Source organism: Thermobia domestica, chromosome 17 (assembly GCF_964235325.1).
Source record: "Thermobia domestica chromosome 17, izTheDome1.hap1.1, whole genome shotgun sequence".
NCBI classification, from domain to species: Eukaryota; Metazoa; Arthropoda; class Insecta; order Zygentoma; family Lepismatidae; genus Thermobia; species Thermobia domestica.
The window spans coordinates 96,852,329-96,870,037 of NC_137470.1; the positions used below are offsets into that span (position 1 = coordinate 96,852,329).

The 17,709-nt window shown below is 38.2% G+C and overlaps 1 protein-coding gene across 1 annotated transcript in view; it reads left to right on the top strand.

Moving 5' to 3' along the window:
* The window catches only part of LOC145674102 (piwi-like protein Siwi), a 196,880-nt gene that overhangs the window by 25,057 nt on the left and 154,114 nt on the right, over positions 1-17,709 (top strand). Inside the window, exon 4 of the mRNA XM_081743926.1 lies at positions 4,267-4,399. Coding sequence (XP_081600052.1) covers positions 4,267-4,399 — 133 coding nt within the window. The remainder of the gene's footprint in view (positions 1-4,266; positions 4,400-17,709) is intronic.

A 17,709-nucleotide genomic window follows, 5' to 3' on the forward strand; every position in this document is an offset into this window, starting at 1 on the left:
GTTGGTAGACAGACAGACAGTCACTCACGTCATTCAGCAGTAAATAACAAGAGCGCTGATATCTGAACAAACACAATCAATGAGAGAACCATCAGAATGCAGTAGATCAGATGCAGAAAGACTTCATGGAATGACTTTGGTTCATAGATGGCCATTTTGCTCTGGACTCTCTCGGACTCGGGCTCATTTTTTTCAAATGGGCTCTCGCTCATTTATTCCTTTGGGAATCGTGCTCGGGCACACTTCCCTCAGTTGGACTCGCGCTGACTTATTTCATTGGCGCTCGGGGTAGCACTTAATTATTGAATCCGAAAACGGTTGAGCGCGAATGCCGAGCAAGCGAGCGTTGGGCTTGTGAGTTTAGATGCCCATGAAATGGGCTGATTAATAGCATACATCCTCCTCCAATGTCCACCACTGATGAAGTTGTTACAATTAATCGGAATTTTTAACTTTTCATAGTTTCGTGACAACCCGAACTATTATCTGAATCGATATTTGTTAAAATAATGTCAGTCACTATTGTATCGATTTTCATTGTTTCTGCTTTTATAATCTACGTGGGTAGAGCTATCATTTAGTTACAAAATAAATAATATGTTTTTTCTTGTCCTTAAATAGAAATATCTGACACGTTAATACTGAAATTTTGTTAAAAGAGCTGCTTTAACAAAATAAATTTAATAAGTTTCACAAGACATAAGTTGTTTATGCAGCCGAAATTTGCAACTGTTGACTGATTGCGTCCTCTTTCGTCGGCGAGGCTATATGAGAAGTGGACCTATAGGTTTAACGCGGAATTCGATCCACTGTCGTTCAATGTTCTCCCACTCGGAATTGTCCCCAGGACCCCATGCACCAAAGGTTCGCGTGCAAGCCAGTGAGATAGGGTTTGTATGTTGTGTTGTTCAATGATTTTTATTAGGAATAAAATACGTTACAGGATGATATACTGATTGTAAATATTGCAGTGCAAGTATTGAACGATTGTGTGGTAAAAGGAGAAATATAAATTTGGACAAATTAAAAAAAAAGGCCTGGAAAAACTGTAGGATATATGAAACATATAAAACTTAGGAAAAGCCACTTCAGCAAAACGAGCAGGATTTTGTTGTGGGTAAACAGTTTAATCATATTATTATTAATTTCGCACAAATGTGCCACACATCATAGCATGGGCGGCGATTAGGGGGGCAAAGGGGGACAGTTACCCCCCACTCTTTTGAAATGACCCATTAATATCGCTATATAGTTTCATTTGGAAATATAAAGTTTTTGTATGTATTAAGGTTCATAGAATGAAAATGGTGCCATAAAATATTTGCCGTTCCGTGAGTACGTATTAGTTGTCTTCCCCTGCAGTTAAGAAAGCTACAGGAGTTGCGTTTTAATTGCCACGAAAAATGGCTCAAAAATTAACCTATCCAAGTGTACTTTCATATTCATTTCTTCTTACAAGGGCTCGATATGTTAGTCAGCCGCTTTGGAACTAATTGAGATAACATTTCGCAGAAAAAGAAGTCCTTCATAAGCAGTGTTTCTTTCAGAAACAATGATCTGGGGGGGCACACTTAATATCCCGGGGCGGCACAGCAGGTACTATTCTATTCATTATTATATTATAGACGTAGAAGTTTCCTCTTCTGGGAGGGTGCGATCGCCCCGATCGCCCCCCTGGATCCGCCACTGACGATAAGGAAATAATTCAACAAATAGGATGCTCTGATCCTCACGAGGCCTCCTCACCCTCAATGATATGAGGGCGAGGGTGCGCGAGGGCGAGGAAAAGTTTTGAGCACGAAAACGAGGGCGAGCGAGGATAATGGACAACCCTTATCGCGAGGGCGAGGGTGCGCGAGGGCGAGGGTGCGCGAGGGCGAGGACAAGCTTCGATGGGGAGGGTGAGGGTGCGCGAGGGCGAGGAAAAGCTTCGACGAAAAGGGCGAGGGTGTGCGAGGGCGAGGAGAAGCTTCGACAGCGAGGGTGAGGGTGCGTGAGGGCGAGGACAAGGGCGAGGGTGCGCGAGGGCGAGGACAAGTTTCGATGGCGAGGGTGAGGGTGCGCGAGGGCGAGGACAAGTTTTGGCCGCGAGGGCGAGGACAATCTTCGACGGCGAGGGCGAGGGTGCGCGGGGGCGAGGACAAGTTTCGACAGCGAGGGTGAGGGCGCGCGAGGGCGATGGACAATTCCATTCGCGAGGGCGAGGGTGAACGAGGGCGAGGGCCAACTGCTACTGCGAGGGGGAGGGTGAGTGAGGTCGAAGTAAAATGAACATCTATGGTGTATTATAAAGATTTATAAATTATTTGTTTTAATTTGTTTTTTTTTATTCATTATCTTTACGGCAAGCACTTTTCTCTTCCCCAATATCTTTTCAGCGGCCGGTGAAAACGGGAACTGCTTATATAGTTTATAATGACCTTTCGTGGGTGCTAAGAGCCACAAATCCAAAGTTTAAAGCAAGTGGTTAAAAAAATTTCGTCTGTTAGCAATCCAAAATAAATCGTCCTATTCCCAATAAACCCACAAAGGTCGGTCATAATTTCTTGCAATTGTGGATATGAAAAAAAGAGAGAGAGGGAGAAAGTCAATACTCCAAAAAGAAAAAAAAACAAGCACACACACACACAGACAAACGATAATTTGACATCAGCTTTTTCCTATCTTCCTTTTTTTCACGACAACAAGCATCATTCGATGTAACGTCATGTCGATATAACAAGGGGTAAACTTGGGAAGACTGTCAAGGTCGCGTATGTTATTTTTCCTGTTCTTGACACACAAATCCGAAGTGAGTTGTCTGCTGTTCAAGAAAACGGGCAGGTAACATACAAGACCATAAACTGAAAACAATAACTGTTTGCAATAGTATACGTATTCTAATACTGAATAAATACGTCGATTAAAGGATACTATCAATAAGTTATTTCCTTATTATACTGTTTCGGTTCTTATTAACATCAAAGTTATAAACTTCCAATAATGTTTTGTTAAAAAAAAATGAGATGTGATAGGATGGGATTCGATGTGGTGTCAAAATAATAAAATATCCATGAGTCCGCCACTCTATCCACCTAACCACAGAGGCTACGTTGTGTTTGTTCTCTTTTCTTAAGAAATAATCTTCATAACCATGGTGCGTATCGCTTCGAACCTTAACATAAGAGTTTTTCTGTTTAATTCTATATTTTCGTACGACATCTTAGTTACAGAAGCTAATTTATATTTGGCAGGCAATCTACACACTAGGTTTTAACCAATAAATGAAACCTTTTAGTTCAGTATCCAGTTCCTTGATCCATCTCCTCGACTTCCCTACTGAATTCCCTCCGCAATCGTGCTGTACTACTTGAAAAAATCCCTAGAAATCATTGTTGCCAGTATACACAAAACCGAGCATAATTTTGTTTTTTGTTTATATTTTTATTATTTTATTATATTTTTTGGAAATATCTCCTTAGATGGATTGCTCTCTATTATCTCCACATACTAATAACTCAATTTTACCCATAAACATAAGGAAAAAGGAATAAATACGGAGAATCGTGAGTTACAGTATACGCGCAATTTTTTTGCGCATGGGAGTACTTTGGTCTGGCAAAGCAATTAAGATAAATGTACTCCGATATAAGGACGTTCCAACTAACAATTTTTCTCAAGAGCACAGATATATCACTCAAGAAAATCTTGCAGTAATCATACGTGCCAGTCTGTAATCATCGAAGCATCAAAGGAAGTACACACAGCAGGGGATGACCAGAAGGGATGACTTTGTATAGTACAGAGAAAGTGGGAACACAGACAATTTATTCTAAGTTCAAACACGTAAAAGTATGTTGAAATCGAAGTCATTAGAAAAAACCAAGCCTTGTTCACAAGGAGAGAAAGGGAGGCACTCAGAGGGGTAGTCTCAGAAATACCAATTCATCGATTTCACAACTGTCCTACTTTATCTGTGAAGTAAATACCCTCTCCCTTCCAACGTGTAACGTATGGTTACAAAATAATAATATTTGGAGATAATTTATAAATTTAGGTAATATCATAAATCTTTTATGTGATATTTTTCCACAAAGGAGTTTCCAACCCTGACAGTGCACTAGTGGCAAAGGGAGAAGACTGCTTCCGCCATTATGGTTGAGTATCGGTAGCGGTGTACATCAACGAATAAGAAGGAGGATGAATGGTCCACATGAGCTTCAAACGTCTATTAGTTACGAGTAAAAGAAAGATATTTCGTCGGAATGATTTAGTTTATTTAATTAGTTATGTGCATTTATAGTAACGTTATTTGGCGAAAGTTATTTTGCGAGTAGTACAACTTTTTTCCGAGTTGATTACGAGCAAAAACACGAGGGATTTGTCGAGCAGAGTGAATGCCCTGAGCGTGAGAGTTTTGGTAAGTGTTACTTTTATTTTTTTATTAATTTTTGCTTCAGTTTTTTCTTTTTTTATTTCGTTACGTTTTCTTAATGTGGTGCTGTTTTTTGTGACTGGTTTTGTAGACCTGTTTGAATGGATGAATGTGTGCGTGTATGTATGGCACTCGCGATAAGAAATAGATTTGCTTTTTTCTCTTTTTGTCCATAGGCTATTCAAGAGTTTTGTAAGTTGTTCGTGGTTCCGTCAAGGACGTGTTACGGGTAATAATCTTTCAAGTATTAGATTTGTAACGAAGTTGTTGGAGGCCCATTCATTCTTTCTCCCCATTCCTTCGTTATATATAGAGAAGTCGCATCATTCGAAGAAGTATCACCACTTATTTGTTTAAATCAAGTTTGTGTAGAGAGAAGGGATATAATAAATGTATTATTAGATTTCAGTTAAAGCGAGTACTGTAAAAATATTCTTCTTTGTACTTCTTTTGTAAAATGTACTTCTTTTGTAAAAATATTCAATACTCTCATCCAAACTAATAATGATCTGCATTAGCTCCGGCCTGTAGTCTCTTTTCCCGTTTTTGATTCCTTGTTGTATTCCTATTTCTGAGGTGCGGGTTTGGATCAAACTTTCTCAGGAATACCACTTGGGTTAGATTGAGAGAGGGACGTTACAAGGTAAATTCAACCAGAATCGTTAAATTTGGATTTTATATTGAAAGTATTGTGCCCAATGGTAAAGAAAAATGCAACGTTACCACATCTTCGTTGGACAACACTGAAGTTAAGTGCGTGTGGTTTGAAGTATCCTGGACTAAGGAGAATAGAAGGGACGGCCAAAATAAAGGATATGAAGAAGGATCACACGTAACGTCTATCCAAGTCAGTGGCGTCGCCAACAGAATTGCTTAGTGATGTCATCGAGATGAGACAAGAGAACAATTGAATAAAATTAGAAAGAGCCTAAGTGCCAGTGCTCAAAAACCAGAGAAAAGTCGATGAACATGAGTTATCGCAATACAAGTTAATCGTGTACTGCGACCATGTGAGTGCTTTGAAACAGAAGCAACAACTTTGAAACTATAAACTCCTTACACACGTTTTCTGCTTTAGGGATGGTATCGAGACGAGACGAGACTTTGTAAGTCTCGGTCTCGTCTCGGTTTTAAAATAACTGTCTCGGTCTCGTCTCGAGTCAAAAATCGCCGTCTCGGTCTCGTCTCGGTCAACAAATGCTTGTCTCGATCTCGGTCTCGAGGGCCAAATCTCGGTCTCGTCTCGAAAGTCTCGAAATAAATAGATGAAATTAAAATTGTAAAAGTATTATTATTGTAAAGTCTGTCGTTTCTGCTTCTTATTTTTGGCCTTATTCTTGACATTTTATTTCGAGAATAGAATAGGCCTTAGGATAAGAATTGTTCAATACATTCTAGCGGATAACGCAACACATAGCAGCATGAATGTATTTAATCGTACCGAAATTGAAATTTTACAATTTCTCATTTATTATCCAATATATTCTGTTTTGACTGTCATTTTAAAAACATAATATAATGTTCATTATCTGAACAAATAGGGTAAATTATTACTACAATATATTTTGTTTAAAATTGATCAAATGCTTTATTACCGTTGCACATTTACGTGTTTAATTGACACCTTATAACACGAAATTCCTGAACTTTGGGTGGGAGCTACGGCACTCATCTTTGCTATGTGTGACCTCGGGTTGCATCACGAAACAAGTTTGATTCAAAGTCAGATGTTTCGCATAGTTCGCGTCTAAATTTAAGTATATTCTGTTTCTTATACAAGTTCCTAAAGTTGTAATGCATTACATACGCATACGTATATCCACTGCCGTAACATAGATTAAGCTTATTCCTAAGCTCTTAGCGGTGCATGTGATCTTTATTCGAGAAAACCAATCGTGCGTTCATTACGTTGAAATTTTATATTGATTGAAAATTACTTGCGAAACATGAACAGGTAATTCGAGCTAGCTGTATCTATTTTCTCTCTCTCGCCAAAACAAGTGATACTTAACTTTCTGGTTTCCTTTTGTATTCATTTTCGTAGTTTTGCAGCAACATGAAGTACTAAATAGTCAAAAGAATTTTTTTTTCGCTGTATGACTTTCATTAAATTTTGGAACCAATTTTACCGTACCTTACCTAGTAAATTTAAACAGTATTTCACTGTATCTGAACATTAGTGGTAATATATATATTTGAACATTAGTGGTAGACTATGTTAAGTCACTTTTTGGTCAAATTGAGTTAGAATACTTTTTTTAATAGACCATGTTCTTTCTAGTGGTGTAATAATGTAAGTCTAAAGCCATCTTACTACTTTGTAACTACTTAGTATAGTTTGAAAAACAGTATTATAGATCTTAGTTAAGGAACCGGTTTTTCGCTTCTCCTGTAAAATTACGAAATTATGACTTGGTTTAGTTTACCTCTGAGGTCTCGATATAAAATCATCACCATAATCGTAATCAAGCATTATCAATCCACTGCTGGATGAAGTCTTCCCAAGTTTTCTCTACAACTATCTATCTTGGGTAATTCTTTTCCAGGTTACTCCCCAGTGGTTCCTCATTGTGTCACAGTTTCTTGTATGCAGTCATTTCCTAGGTGGTTTTTGTCACGTGGTATCCAATCTAAAATTGTTTTCGTCTATCGATCATAATTTCGTCTTGCAATATGTCCATCACATTTTCCGGTCTATTTTAAACATTATGTCATTAGTATCAGTCATTAGTTGCCAAATAATTCATTTTTATATATTTGGGCTACAAATAGTTCATATCCTCTACTTTTGGAGCACAGACACGTTACTTTTTGATCTTCGGATCTGGCAACACTGACTCAATTATTTAAATCAACACAATGTAAGAACCCCCATTTGCTGTAATGGCTAGTACGCTTGATTTTGGTTCGCATGGTCCCGAGTTCGATTCCCGGTGGCGGTAATGTTCAACGACCGAAGTTTTTCGGATTCCACTATGATTAGTAACTCCACGTCTCCTTTAGCCGCCCTAGCATAATCGTGAGACGTTAAACTAAAACAAAACAAATCAAAAATCAACACAATGTGTATTACTAGCTGTAAGTCTTTGAATAATTGCATATAGCTATATGGTATGGATCGAGTTTGAAGTGGTCGGTGGTCAAGCTATAACAAATGAAATGCAGTTAGGGTGTAATTAAAATTTTAATAAAGCAGTGTTTTAATCTAAAAAATACACCAGGCCTAAGGTTTAGGGAGAACAACTAGTGCTACTGAAAAGTTGTCAGTTACGTTTAATTTCAGTTACAATTTGCTTTTACATGTATTGCTGGAACGAAAACTTTGACATTAACATTATAAGTAGCCCAAAGACTATGAAAAATATCCTGTTTTGAAAACATTTTTGCACCATAAAACAAATTACGAGTAATTTTAAAATATTTTGCGCTTTAGCTACGTCATTTGCACTATATTTATAATAATATTTACCAATTTATTTAATTTTGCAACACTGCTTAAAATAATGTAACTGCGACTTGTTGTAATTAAAACTACTGAACACTAATGTTATAATGTTCCTGCCATTTGAGTTATTAGAGATCTCCAAAATGTTGATGTTAGTGATATGTATTGTCATTTGTTACACTGAGTAATATATGTGCTTTTGTGGTTTAGTTTAATATCTGAATTAGAAATATGTAGAGCTCTTTCGTGGTTAAGCAGTTAGCCTATGGCGTGAGAGACCCGGGTTAGATTCCCGGCGGGAGCTCATGTGGTTTAGATTCAACGTTAATCAGTAGGTTCAGTCTCATATAACCTCGCTGCTGAAAGAGGCGTTAAACTCAATCAAAAAATCAAATGAAATTTTTGAGTTTTACGTCCCACGGTTATGCCGGTTAGGCTAAAGGAGACTGTGATGATGAGAGATGAATAAAATGGTGGAATGAAGAAAGTGGGAGGAAACGGGAGAACCCCGAGAAAACCCACGCACTAAACTAAATTAACTGAACAGAAATATGTAATATCAAACGTAGTGCAATTTGAGAAATTACGATTTTATGTTGCGTTGGCAACATTGCTTGTTTATCTAGTAGTATTGCAGAGTATCTAGAAGAATTTCCCCTTCCATATTTCACACAGCATGTTAAAAAAATTCAGCATTTTTAATATATATGACTATTATATATAACTAGATGAAATACCCATTTTTCGCATGGGACCAGTATTTGAAAGTCAAGGCCTGTGGAAGTATCACTATCTCAGCAACCGCGAAAAATATGTATTTGACACTAATATCGGTCATTTTGTATTATTTTTACGTCTCGGCACTCCCCTCCCCCGCAAGTGAACCACGGCCCGTATGCACTGGTAGCTGACTTTGAAAGTCATCGCTAATGGAAATATCATCATTGATCTCAGCGACAGCGAAAACTATGTATTCGACACTAATATCGGTCATTTTCTACTACTTTTACATGTCCCGGTAAACGCCCCTCCTAATTCAAAATAAAAAAAAAAACGCTTCTTCTTGGTCTGAGGCCTGGGACCTGATAGTTGTCACCCAAATTTCGTAACTCTTGGACTCTCGTCTGGTCCCCAGGCCGCACACAGGCAATCAGAAAGACAGGCACGCAGACACACAGACAAACAAACTCTTCCTTTTACTTATATTAGATATAATATACAGGCGAGGATCCAAGGGGAGTGTTAAAGGGGTTATACCTCCCCTTGACGCTCAGCTATACACTGTATAAAATGGGCTTCAATTCTACTTCTTTCTTTACACTGGATAAAATGTCGAACTATGGTTTAGCCCCTCCCTCGATCATATCCTGGATCCGCTGGTGTATATATATCACACATACTATACACATCAGCAGTGGATTTTGTTTCGGGAGAGGCTTGAGAACGAGTAAGAAATATTTGTGTTGTACGTGCAATGCGAAAAAATTACCACAAATCTATTTCGGGAGGGGCTACAGTCCGATAGCCATCCCCTAAATACGCCACTGAACATTAGTCAACTGTTCCCATATTACCTAATACAGCGACGAAAGAAATTTTGAGTAAAGGTCAATCTTAATAGTTGTCTATATCAATATTCGAGACGAGACCGAGACTTTCGAGACTCACCTAAGTCTCGTCTCGGTCTCGTCTCGATTTATAGAGCTCCGTCTCGGTCTCGTCTCGGTAGATAAAAGGCCGTCTCGGTCTCGTCTCGGTATATAAAAGGCCGCCTCGGTCTCGTCTCGATAATTCTACTTATTGCAGCACTTAGATCCTGTCTCACCATTCAATAGTTGTCTCGTCTAGAAACAGAAGCGTCAGTTTCCAGACGAGTCACACGGCCCACCGGACATCTTGACTGGTGTTTTTCCTGGTTTTCTTCTGTCCCCCGGGTGCATGCCGGGTTGGTCTCTTTTTTTCAAGCCAGGGCCACTTCCTTTTCCACCAGTGCAAGACTCACCTAAAATATCGATGTGATCCTGGAGTATACACCCGATTTTTAGTTGTCATTTCTCTGAACAAATAAAAAAATAAAGTTCCTCGGCTGGTGAGCATCATTGTTCATTTGCAGGTCTCGTCTCGACTCGTAAACATGTTGTCTGCTCTCATTTCGTTGAATGATTGTCTAATATCGTGTATGAGTTTTCTAAACGAGCCGTGACACGAGAATGTTCTGGACTCATGAGCAATACTACTTATGTCATTGCAAAGGAATTTAAAAATATACAAGCCTGCTGTTTGAGGTGTACTATCCGAGCACTCTTCTGATGGTCGACAATGGCATAAGTTTCCCGTTCGTTTGAAAATTTAATGATATTAGGAAAGATTGCGACACTCACTCAAGGGATACTGCACGTAACCTAACTCATTCAGTTCAAGTCACCTACTTGTGGGAAGAGCCTGAATCAGGTAAAAGCAATGCTGCAACTGTGCTCAGCGTAGATGTTCGAAGTGATATCATCTTGTGCACAAATTGTCATACAATGTCGCAAACTGACCCGTTGCAGACTCTCAGAGGTAATAGACGCGCAGGCCCTGCGAATATTGTGTTGTAGAACAGTATTGTACGCGGGGGATCCTGTAAGCAACAGATTTTAAGTGGCCCTACAGAAAAAATCAAGCAGTCTTAAATCAGGCATTCTCGGTGGTCATTCCACCGGACCTCGACGTACGAACCAACGCCCACGAGCTGCTGCATCCAACCATTGTCGAACGTTGGCACTGAAGAACGGTTGTGCACCATCGCGTTGGCAGTAAAATTGCTGGCGGTTTGCGAGAGTCAAGTTGTCCAAATAAGGTTCTAGCTCTTGACGAGAGCGAGCTCCAGCATGAGCGAGTTTTCTTTGAAACTCGACTTCACACGAAACAAACTTGTTTGAACTCGACTCGAGAACTGGGCTCGAGAAATTTCCTCCAACTCGACTCGAATTTGGTTCGAGTTTCGAGTCGAATCGAGCCAAATCTTGAGTGTAGTTTTAAGTACTCTCTTCAAGTATCCTACATAGGAAATATAATTATCAATGATACTACTACTAGTATAACTTATTATTATTATAACAACACGGTGTATAACTATAAAAATAGGCGGCTTTTTTATAGTATCTGCATGGTTGACTGCCTATCTCTGAGACAAGGACATCGGTCATGAGGATCTGGGTTTGAGTTGTGGAGGAGCAAGTATTCTCGATCGACGAAAAAATTGTTAAAAGTTATAGGGAGCCGGGCAATAGGCCCGGTTTTAGGGTTGTTAACGGCTCGAGCGGATTGGCTCACAGCTTATTCACTATCGAGCCGAACCGAGAAATTAACCGAGCCAACCACTCACCCAACCGATCAGGCTTGAGCCGATGGCTCCCCTGAACCAGTTCCAGCCATTCGCTCAGTTGAGCCGAGTCGAACCGAACCGATGGACTCGTTTCACGAAGCGGGCAGAGTGTGCGCTTAGTTGAATCGAGCTGAGCCTGTTGACATCACTAACCTGGTTGGGCTTTTACGTGGGCTCAAAAGTTCGACCCTGCCAGTCTCAGCCTTGAGGGTAAGATCTACAGTATATACTTTAATTGATGCTCAGGATATTTGAGGCTGTCTCGTTAGAAAAATATATTGCCGTCTCGTTGTCGAGACGAGACGAGATGCGAGTAGAGTCCCTCCTTGTGAGCAACACTAAAGGTATTCCACATTCCTGCTTACATTTCTCTTGGCTTTCGTTTTCCAGTCTAATCAGGCCATGATTTCAGAACGAGTAAAACGAGCTCAGTAGAAGTAAATCGTTAAACGCGTATGCAAATTAGGGTAGGTTCTGATAATAGAGTTATTGTTAAGAGGAATGTTGTTTATCCTTCACAATATTTGTATACAATAGATGTTTTATTATTTTATTATATTTTATTGATTGTTTATATTATTTTCTATTGTATTCAGGAATTGCGTTAACCTTGACCATATACTTGAACAATAGATGTTTTATTGTTTTATTATATTTTATTGATTGTTTATATTATTTTTTATTGTATTCAGGAATTGCGTTAACCTTGACCATATACTTGAACAATAGATGTTTTTGGAATTTCTAAGAAAAGCTTATGATTGTTTGGGGGAGAGGTAGAACACTGGTGTGCGTTAAAATTTTTTCTATTGTATTCAGGAATTGAGTTAACCTTGACCATATACTTGAACAATAGATGTTTTTGAAATTTCTAAGAAAAGCTTATGATTGTTTGGGGGAGAGGAAGAACACAGATGTGGCTTAACCTTGAATAGTCACGTACGCATGGGAAAAATTCCAAGATTTGTGTTTTTTTAATGATCACGTGATAGGTAGACTTGTATGAACTTGTTGTTAGGACGTAAACGCTTAAATACAGAGTTTCAGGAGAGTGTTTTATGTATTACGCTATGGCTCCCGTACGCAAGTTAGTTTTTAGCGAACTCGACGACGAGGAGACATTTTCATCGCCTCCTGCGGGAACTAAGAAGTTAAAGACCGACAACAGGATTGATTCCCCGGACTCTATTGAAGTAGTCTACATATCATCTTCGGATGACGAAATTTATTCATCATCTTCGGATGAAGAAGGCGAATTGGAGGAACCAGAGACAGCATCTCCAACGGTGTCGCCAACGTCGCCCACATCACCATCGCTGTTAAGCCGATCCAGTTCCAGATTTTGGAGTTTAAACTGTTCATGTTCCAGTCAAAAAGTGGATCGTGATTGTGTAATTGATGCTATTTTGAATTGGGACACTGATAGAATATTAATTTGTGGTGGATGCGCAGAAGCATTGGCTAATCAAATGGGACATGACTGTTTCCTTTTGAGTCCAGAGGAACTAGAAGATCGGGCATTGAAATCTTTGCTGGACGTTGAAGTGGAGGACTTATTTTATATATAAGCGAGAACGCATATCATTGGCATATTTACACAAGAACTCTTTTATGAAGCCTTTTTTGATTTAATTGAAGAAGAGGACCCTAATTTTTTGAGTGAGTTAGTTAAATTTTTTTGAAAGTAAAGACAAAAAGAAAGGCTTTGCAAAGTGATTGCGTAAGTGTGTATGTAAATAGTGAAAATACTGTGTGCAAACTGAAGTGACAGTGCTTAAAAACATGTATTCTCATATCAGTGGTGGTGGTGATTATATTTGTGTATCTTGTAGTGATAATAATATTAGTGAACTGTGCGTTTTAAAAACAATAAATGTATACTTATGTATAAATGTATAATCTGAATTTTTACAAAGCGATTTGAACGCTTGAAGCGACTTAATATTCATAAAGCATCTTTTTCTTGAAGTATCGCAAATAGTCCGATGCTATGTAATATGTGCCAAAGAAATAAATGCATGTTTTTAGCAGGATAGTATCGTCTACCTTTTGCTTCAATTGATGGTATAAAATAATGTTGAGTTGATTTTAACATCCCTTTCAGCATCGAGGCTATATGAGACGTTTACCTACTGATTAGCGTGAAATCCGAACCACATGAGCTCACACCGGGAATCGAACCGAGTCTCTTACGTCAAAGGTGCGTATGCTAACCGCTTAGCTACGAAGGAACTCGGTATGAAACTAGAATAGCACACATTACCCCATATTATTTCACCGAAAGATTTCTGTTTTATGATTAGTTAAAATAGTATTTCTGGACACCGTAGCGAAAAATGTATTTACTTTTTCAAGTAGTGTACGAAAAATACAAAGAATAAACACAGTAGAAACGAAAGCAAGAAATGAATTCAAAGTAAAGTGCTTTGCCTCTCTCGAATAAATCACTCAATGTATTACAAGTGCATATCTCGTGCATTTCCAGTAGAATTATTAAAACGCGCTGGCTTTATAACTTGGCTGTGTGGTCTAGTGGCTAGCATGTGTGTCTGTGGTGTACAGGGTACGGGGTTTGATTCCCGGTGGGAGAACTTTTGGAATTTTAAATGTTCTCGACGGGTCTGTGTTTGTGTCCTATCATTCAATGTTACTGTAAAACGTGTATAACCGAGTAGGAAATATACAGAAATTACAGATAAGGGGAAAGTAGACTTTGATACTTGAACTTCGGGGCCGCCTTTCGCGACGTAAATTAAGAAGAAAATAAGTGGGTTTAACGAGGCGCTTGAAATTACAGTAATGATTGACGGTTGGGTTCCCAGTTCGGTTTTCTTTCAATATAAGGATATTTTATTTTTTCTAAATACAACGTTACATTTTTAACATTTGAATTGGTTATAAAAGCAAAATCAGATAAACTGTCAGCTTTCAAACCTCTGTCACTTTTATTCACCATCTGTTTGTATACGAAGATGACGCTATGGAAATGCTAGCACTACCAAAGTTCAAATAGATTTCTAAGTTAATATCAAATTGAAAACACACGCCCAAAATGAGAATATATGTTTCTGCTTTATATGTATAGTTCAATTATACCAAACAAAATCCGCTATCCCCATTCCCTTTGGCGGTAGGGGTAACTTTAAAATTTTAAAGTGGTACCCCCATTTCTTATTGGACATTTCGGTTCTCCAAGAAAAGTGACTGATTTCACCCAGAATTGAAAACAATTCCTTCACGGATGGTACTGTAATCGATACGGGAAAAGGAGGGGTAGCAAAACGTTATGAATATGTTTTTTGTCAGATCCGTGCTCTGTGGTCATACAGTTAGCATACTGGACTGCACAGTCAGAGATCCTGATTTCAATTCCTAGTAACCCTAGGGGAACACCAAATGAGTACATAACAAGTAGTGACTATTTTCATGCATCATATAAAAATCGCTTAAAGTTTGATACTAAGATATTATTATTATTATTATTATTATTATTATTATTATTATTACATATTACTTGAGCTTATAATTAGGAAGACCTAGGCGCAGATGGGAGGACAATATTAAGATGGATCTCGCAGAAATAGAAATACAAAGTAGAAACTGGATCCAGTTAGCTAAGGATAGAACTCAGTAGAGAGCTTTTGTGAATGCGGCATTGAACCTCCGGGTTCCATAGGCCATAGAATTAGTTAGTTAGTTAGGAAAGTAAGTGTGCCTAAAGTCAGCCGTCTCCAGTAGTCAGCCATTTTTCAGTAAAAAGCATATTAAATAAACATACAGTACCTTGCTATCAAACAAATAATCAACTATAACTTAAATCAGAGCTCCAGTATTCAACCTCATTTGTTATGGCCTGGTGTGACTCCTCGTGGCAGAAAAGAAAAATTATCATTTGAGGTCTGCTGATGCAAGTGAGCAAAGTGCGCATTTTGTTAATAAAAAAATAAGGAAGATGCTTTACTTCAAAGTTAAGTTAAAATTATATTATTGTAAAATAGTACGAGTTATTGCTTTCTTCTATGCATGAATGTATCGTAGCTTATTAAAAATTCGTGGTTTATGATACAAAACAAGATATTGCGTAGAAATAAGGGGGCTGACTACAACTTGCATTTTTGATAACGTTTTCCGGTAGTCAGCCATTAGGGGCTGACTACTGGAAATGACTCTTCACTTCAATTTCCAATGGTCAGCCCCCATTACTTTCAACGGACGACTACTGGATACATATACTCCAGTAGTCATCCACTTATCATTCATTCAATTTAAATGACACATGACATACAACTAAGACACTTAACTAATACGTAGAAGACTTTTCTAACGATTTAATGAAAAAGTAACTGTTATGATGTCACTAATTGCATCATACAAGTATAATACAGTTATAAAGTATGGGACAAAATTAAACGATCGAAAATGCCATTAAAACTTATGACGATGTTGGTCGTTTATTTTTGTCCCGTACTTTAATATCTGTCTGGTATTGTAACCATTTCAATTCTTGTATTTCTCTAGAATTGAGGGAAAAAAGGTTAAGGATTTATGGCTGGTCTGAATTATTTCTCTAAAATTTAAAAAGGACAGGAAATGAGTATTTATTTTACCCTAATCAAGGGCGCCGATTTCCCTGTAAATTTGGGGGTCATTCGGATGCGGAAGGTTAGGATTTTAAGACAAATTGCATTCAAATTATGCCAAATATTGTATATTCATAAATACAATAGGGGCCCACATAAGCTTTGGGGGCCCGGGCCCCCCGGCCCTAGTAGGATCGACGCCCTTGACCCTGATCATAGCTTAGTCTTTTAATCTAAGGTAGCTATGAGGAAGTAAGGGTTATCAATATCTAATTGATTTATTTTTTTAAATTACTCCGCACATTGTCGCGTTTCTGCACGTTTTTAATTCCAAGGCTGCAATTGCTCTTCAATTATTATGATTATCTGTTCTTATCTGCTCTGTTCCTAGAGTTGCCTGATTGCCGAAACAATACAGAATAATCATAAATATTTACATTCTAACTCAGTGAGCGTGAGAAAAATATGTCTAACAGTTTAAGAACGCGTGATTTAGCGTTTCTTTCAACCAGTCCAAAGACATCTACTGGAATAGACTCAGTGTCAGATGTTTTTACAATCAGGTGTGTTGAGGATACTCTATCCAAAGAGTCTTCTTATTCTACACTAATGAACACATATAAGGCTATTGTTCTGTCCAAAGAGGTTCGATCTGCTATCAGTAGATACTTGCTAGTGAAATGTTCGATATCTTAGTCCTGGAACATACCAAATTTTAGCAATTGGCCGTCTAGAGCCTACAAATATATCTTCGATATCAGAAATAGACGTTACGTCTGACTCAAACCAGGAAAACAACATATCCGTTATGGCATCTTGTACTGAAGTGACGCAAGGTGAAAGGTCTGCTTCTGTTTCTACAGTCAGTAGAGCCAGAAATAACTCCATATGATCTCAGAAGAAATTCAAAGAAAACCTTCGTAAAATACTTCCATATCATCTGGCTTTGATTAGCATCTTTTCTGGCTAGCTCCAATCAAAAACAAAACTACCAAACATGTGCCCAGAGAAAAAGTTCAAAGTGCAGTATCCTCCCAAGCATGGAGAAATTATCAGATGGTAAAAAATGAAAAGAAAAGAAAACTAGAAGAAGAACGTCTAAAATGAAAAAGGGAGAGAATACAAAAGAAAGGAAAAAAATTAAGTCAAACAAAAAGAAAAGGATTGTCAAGCCAAGTAGCACTAGTAGTTAAAAAGACGAGATGCAAAAAGTTGTTGAAATACCGTCTAAGGCCTGAAGAAGAATTCATAAGTGATATTGAGAACGATACACTTAAATATATTTGGTGTCACTTTTGTGATCACTGGTACCGCTTAAAATGCACGTGCCTCAGTGAATTATCGTACGAGGAACCTGCTAAACAAGTGCTTATGTGTCCTGAATGTGCTTAATGAACTTCATATTAAAGAGTTAATGTCATAGCTAAATATAAATATCAGTGTAAATATAAATGTAAATATAAATAGGCCTATATATTAGTTTTAAATAGTCTAGTCTAGGCCGAGGCACATTTTTCTTAGTTTATGGCAAATATCATACAAGAAGTCTTTTTTCCTGTATCGCAATATATTTTCCACCAGGCCTGCTTCTAGCCACAGAGGTTTGGGGGGCATAGATATGTTAGGGGGGCAAATCATTAAAAATCTCTTACACATATCTAAATTGTGTTTTTTGTGTTGAGGTCTGGAGGGGCCACGAAAAGATTAGGAGGGCCAGGCCCCCTAGATCCCTCTAGTTGCGGGCCTGTTTTCCACGTAGGTTTTCTTTGTAGGGACTCTGAGTGCAATATATTTGTCCGTTAATTTGCTACTGAGGAATTGATCTCTAAAATTCCATAAAAAAAGTCAATTCTATAGTGTGGCTGAGTACTGGTTAAAGTAATGGCTGACCTTTGGTTTTCAT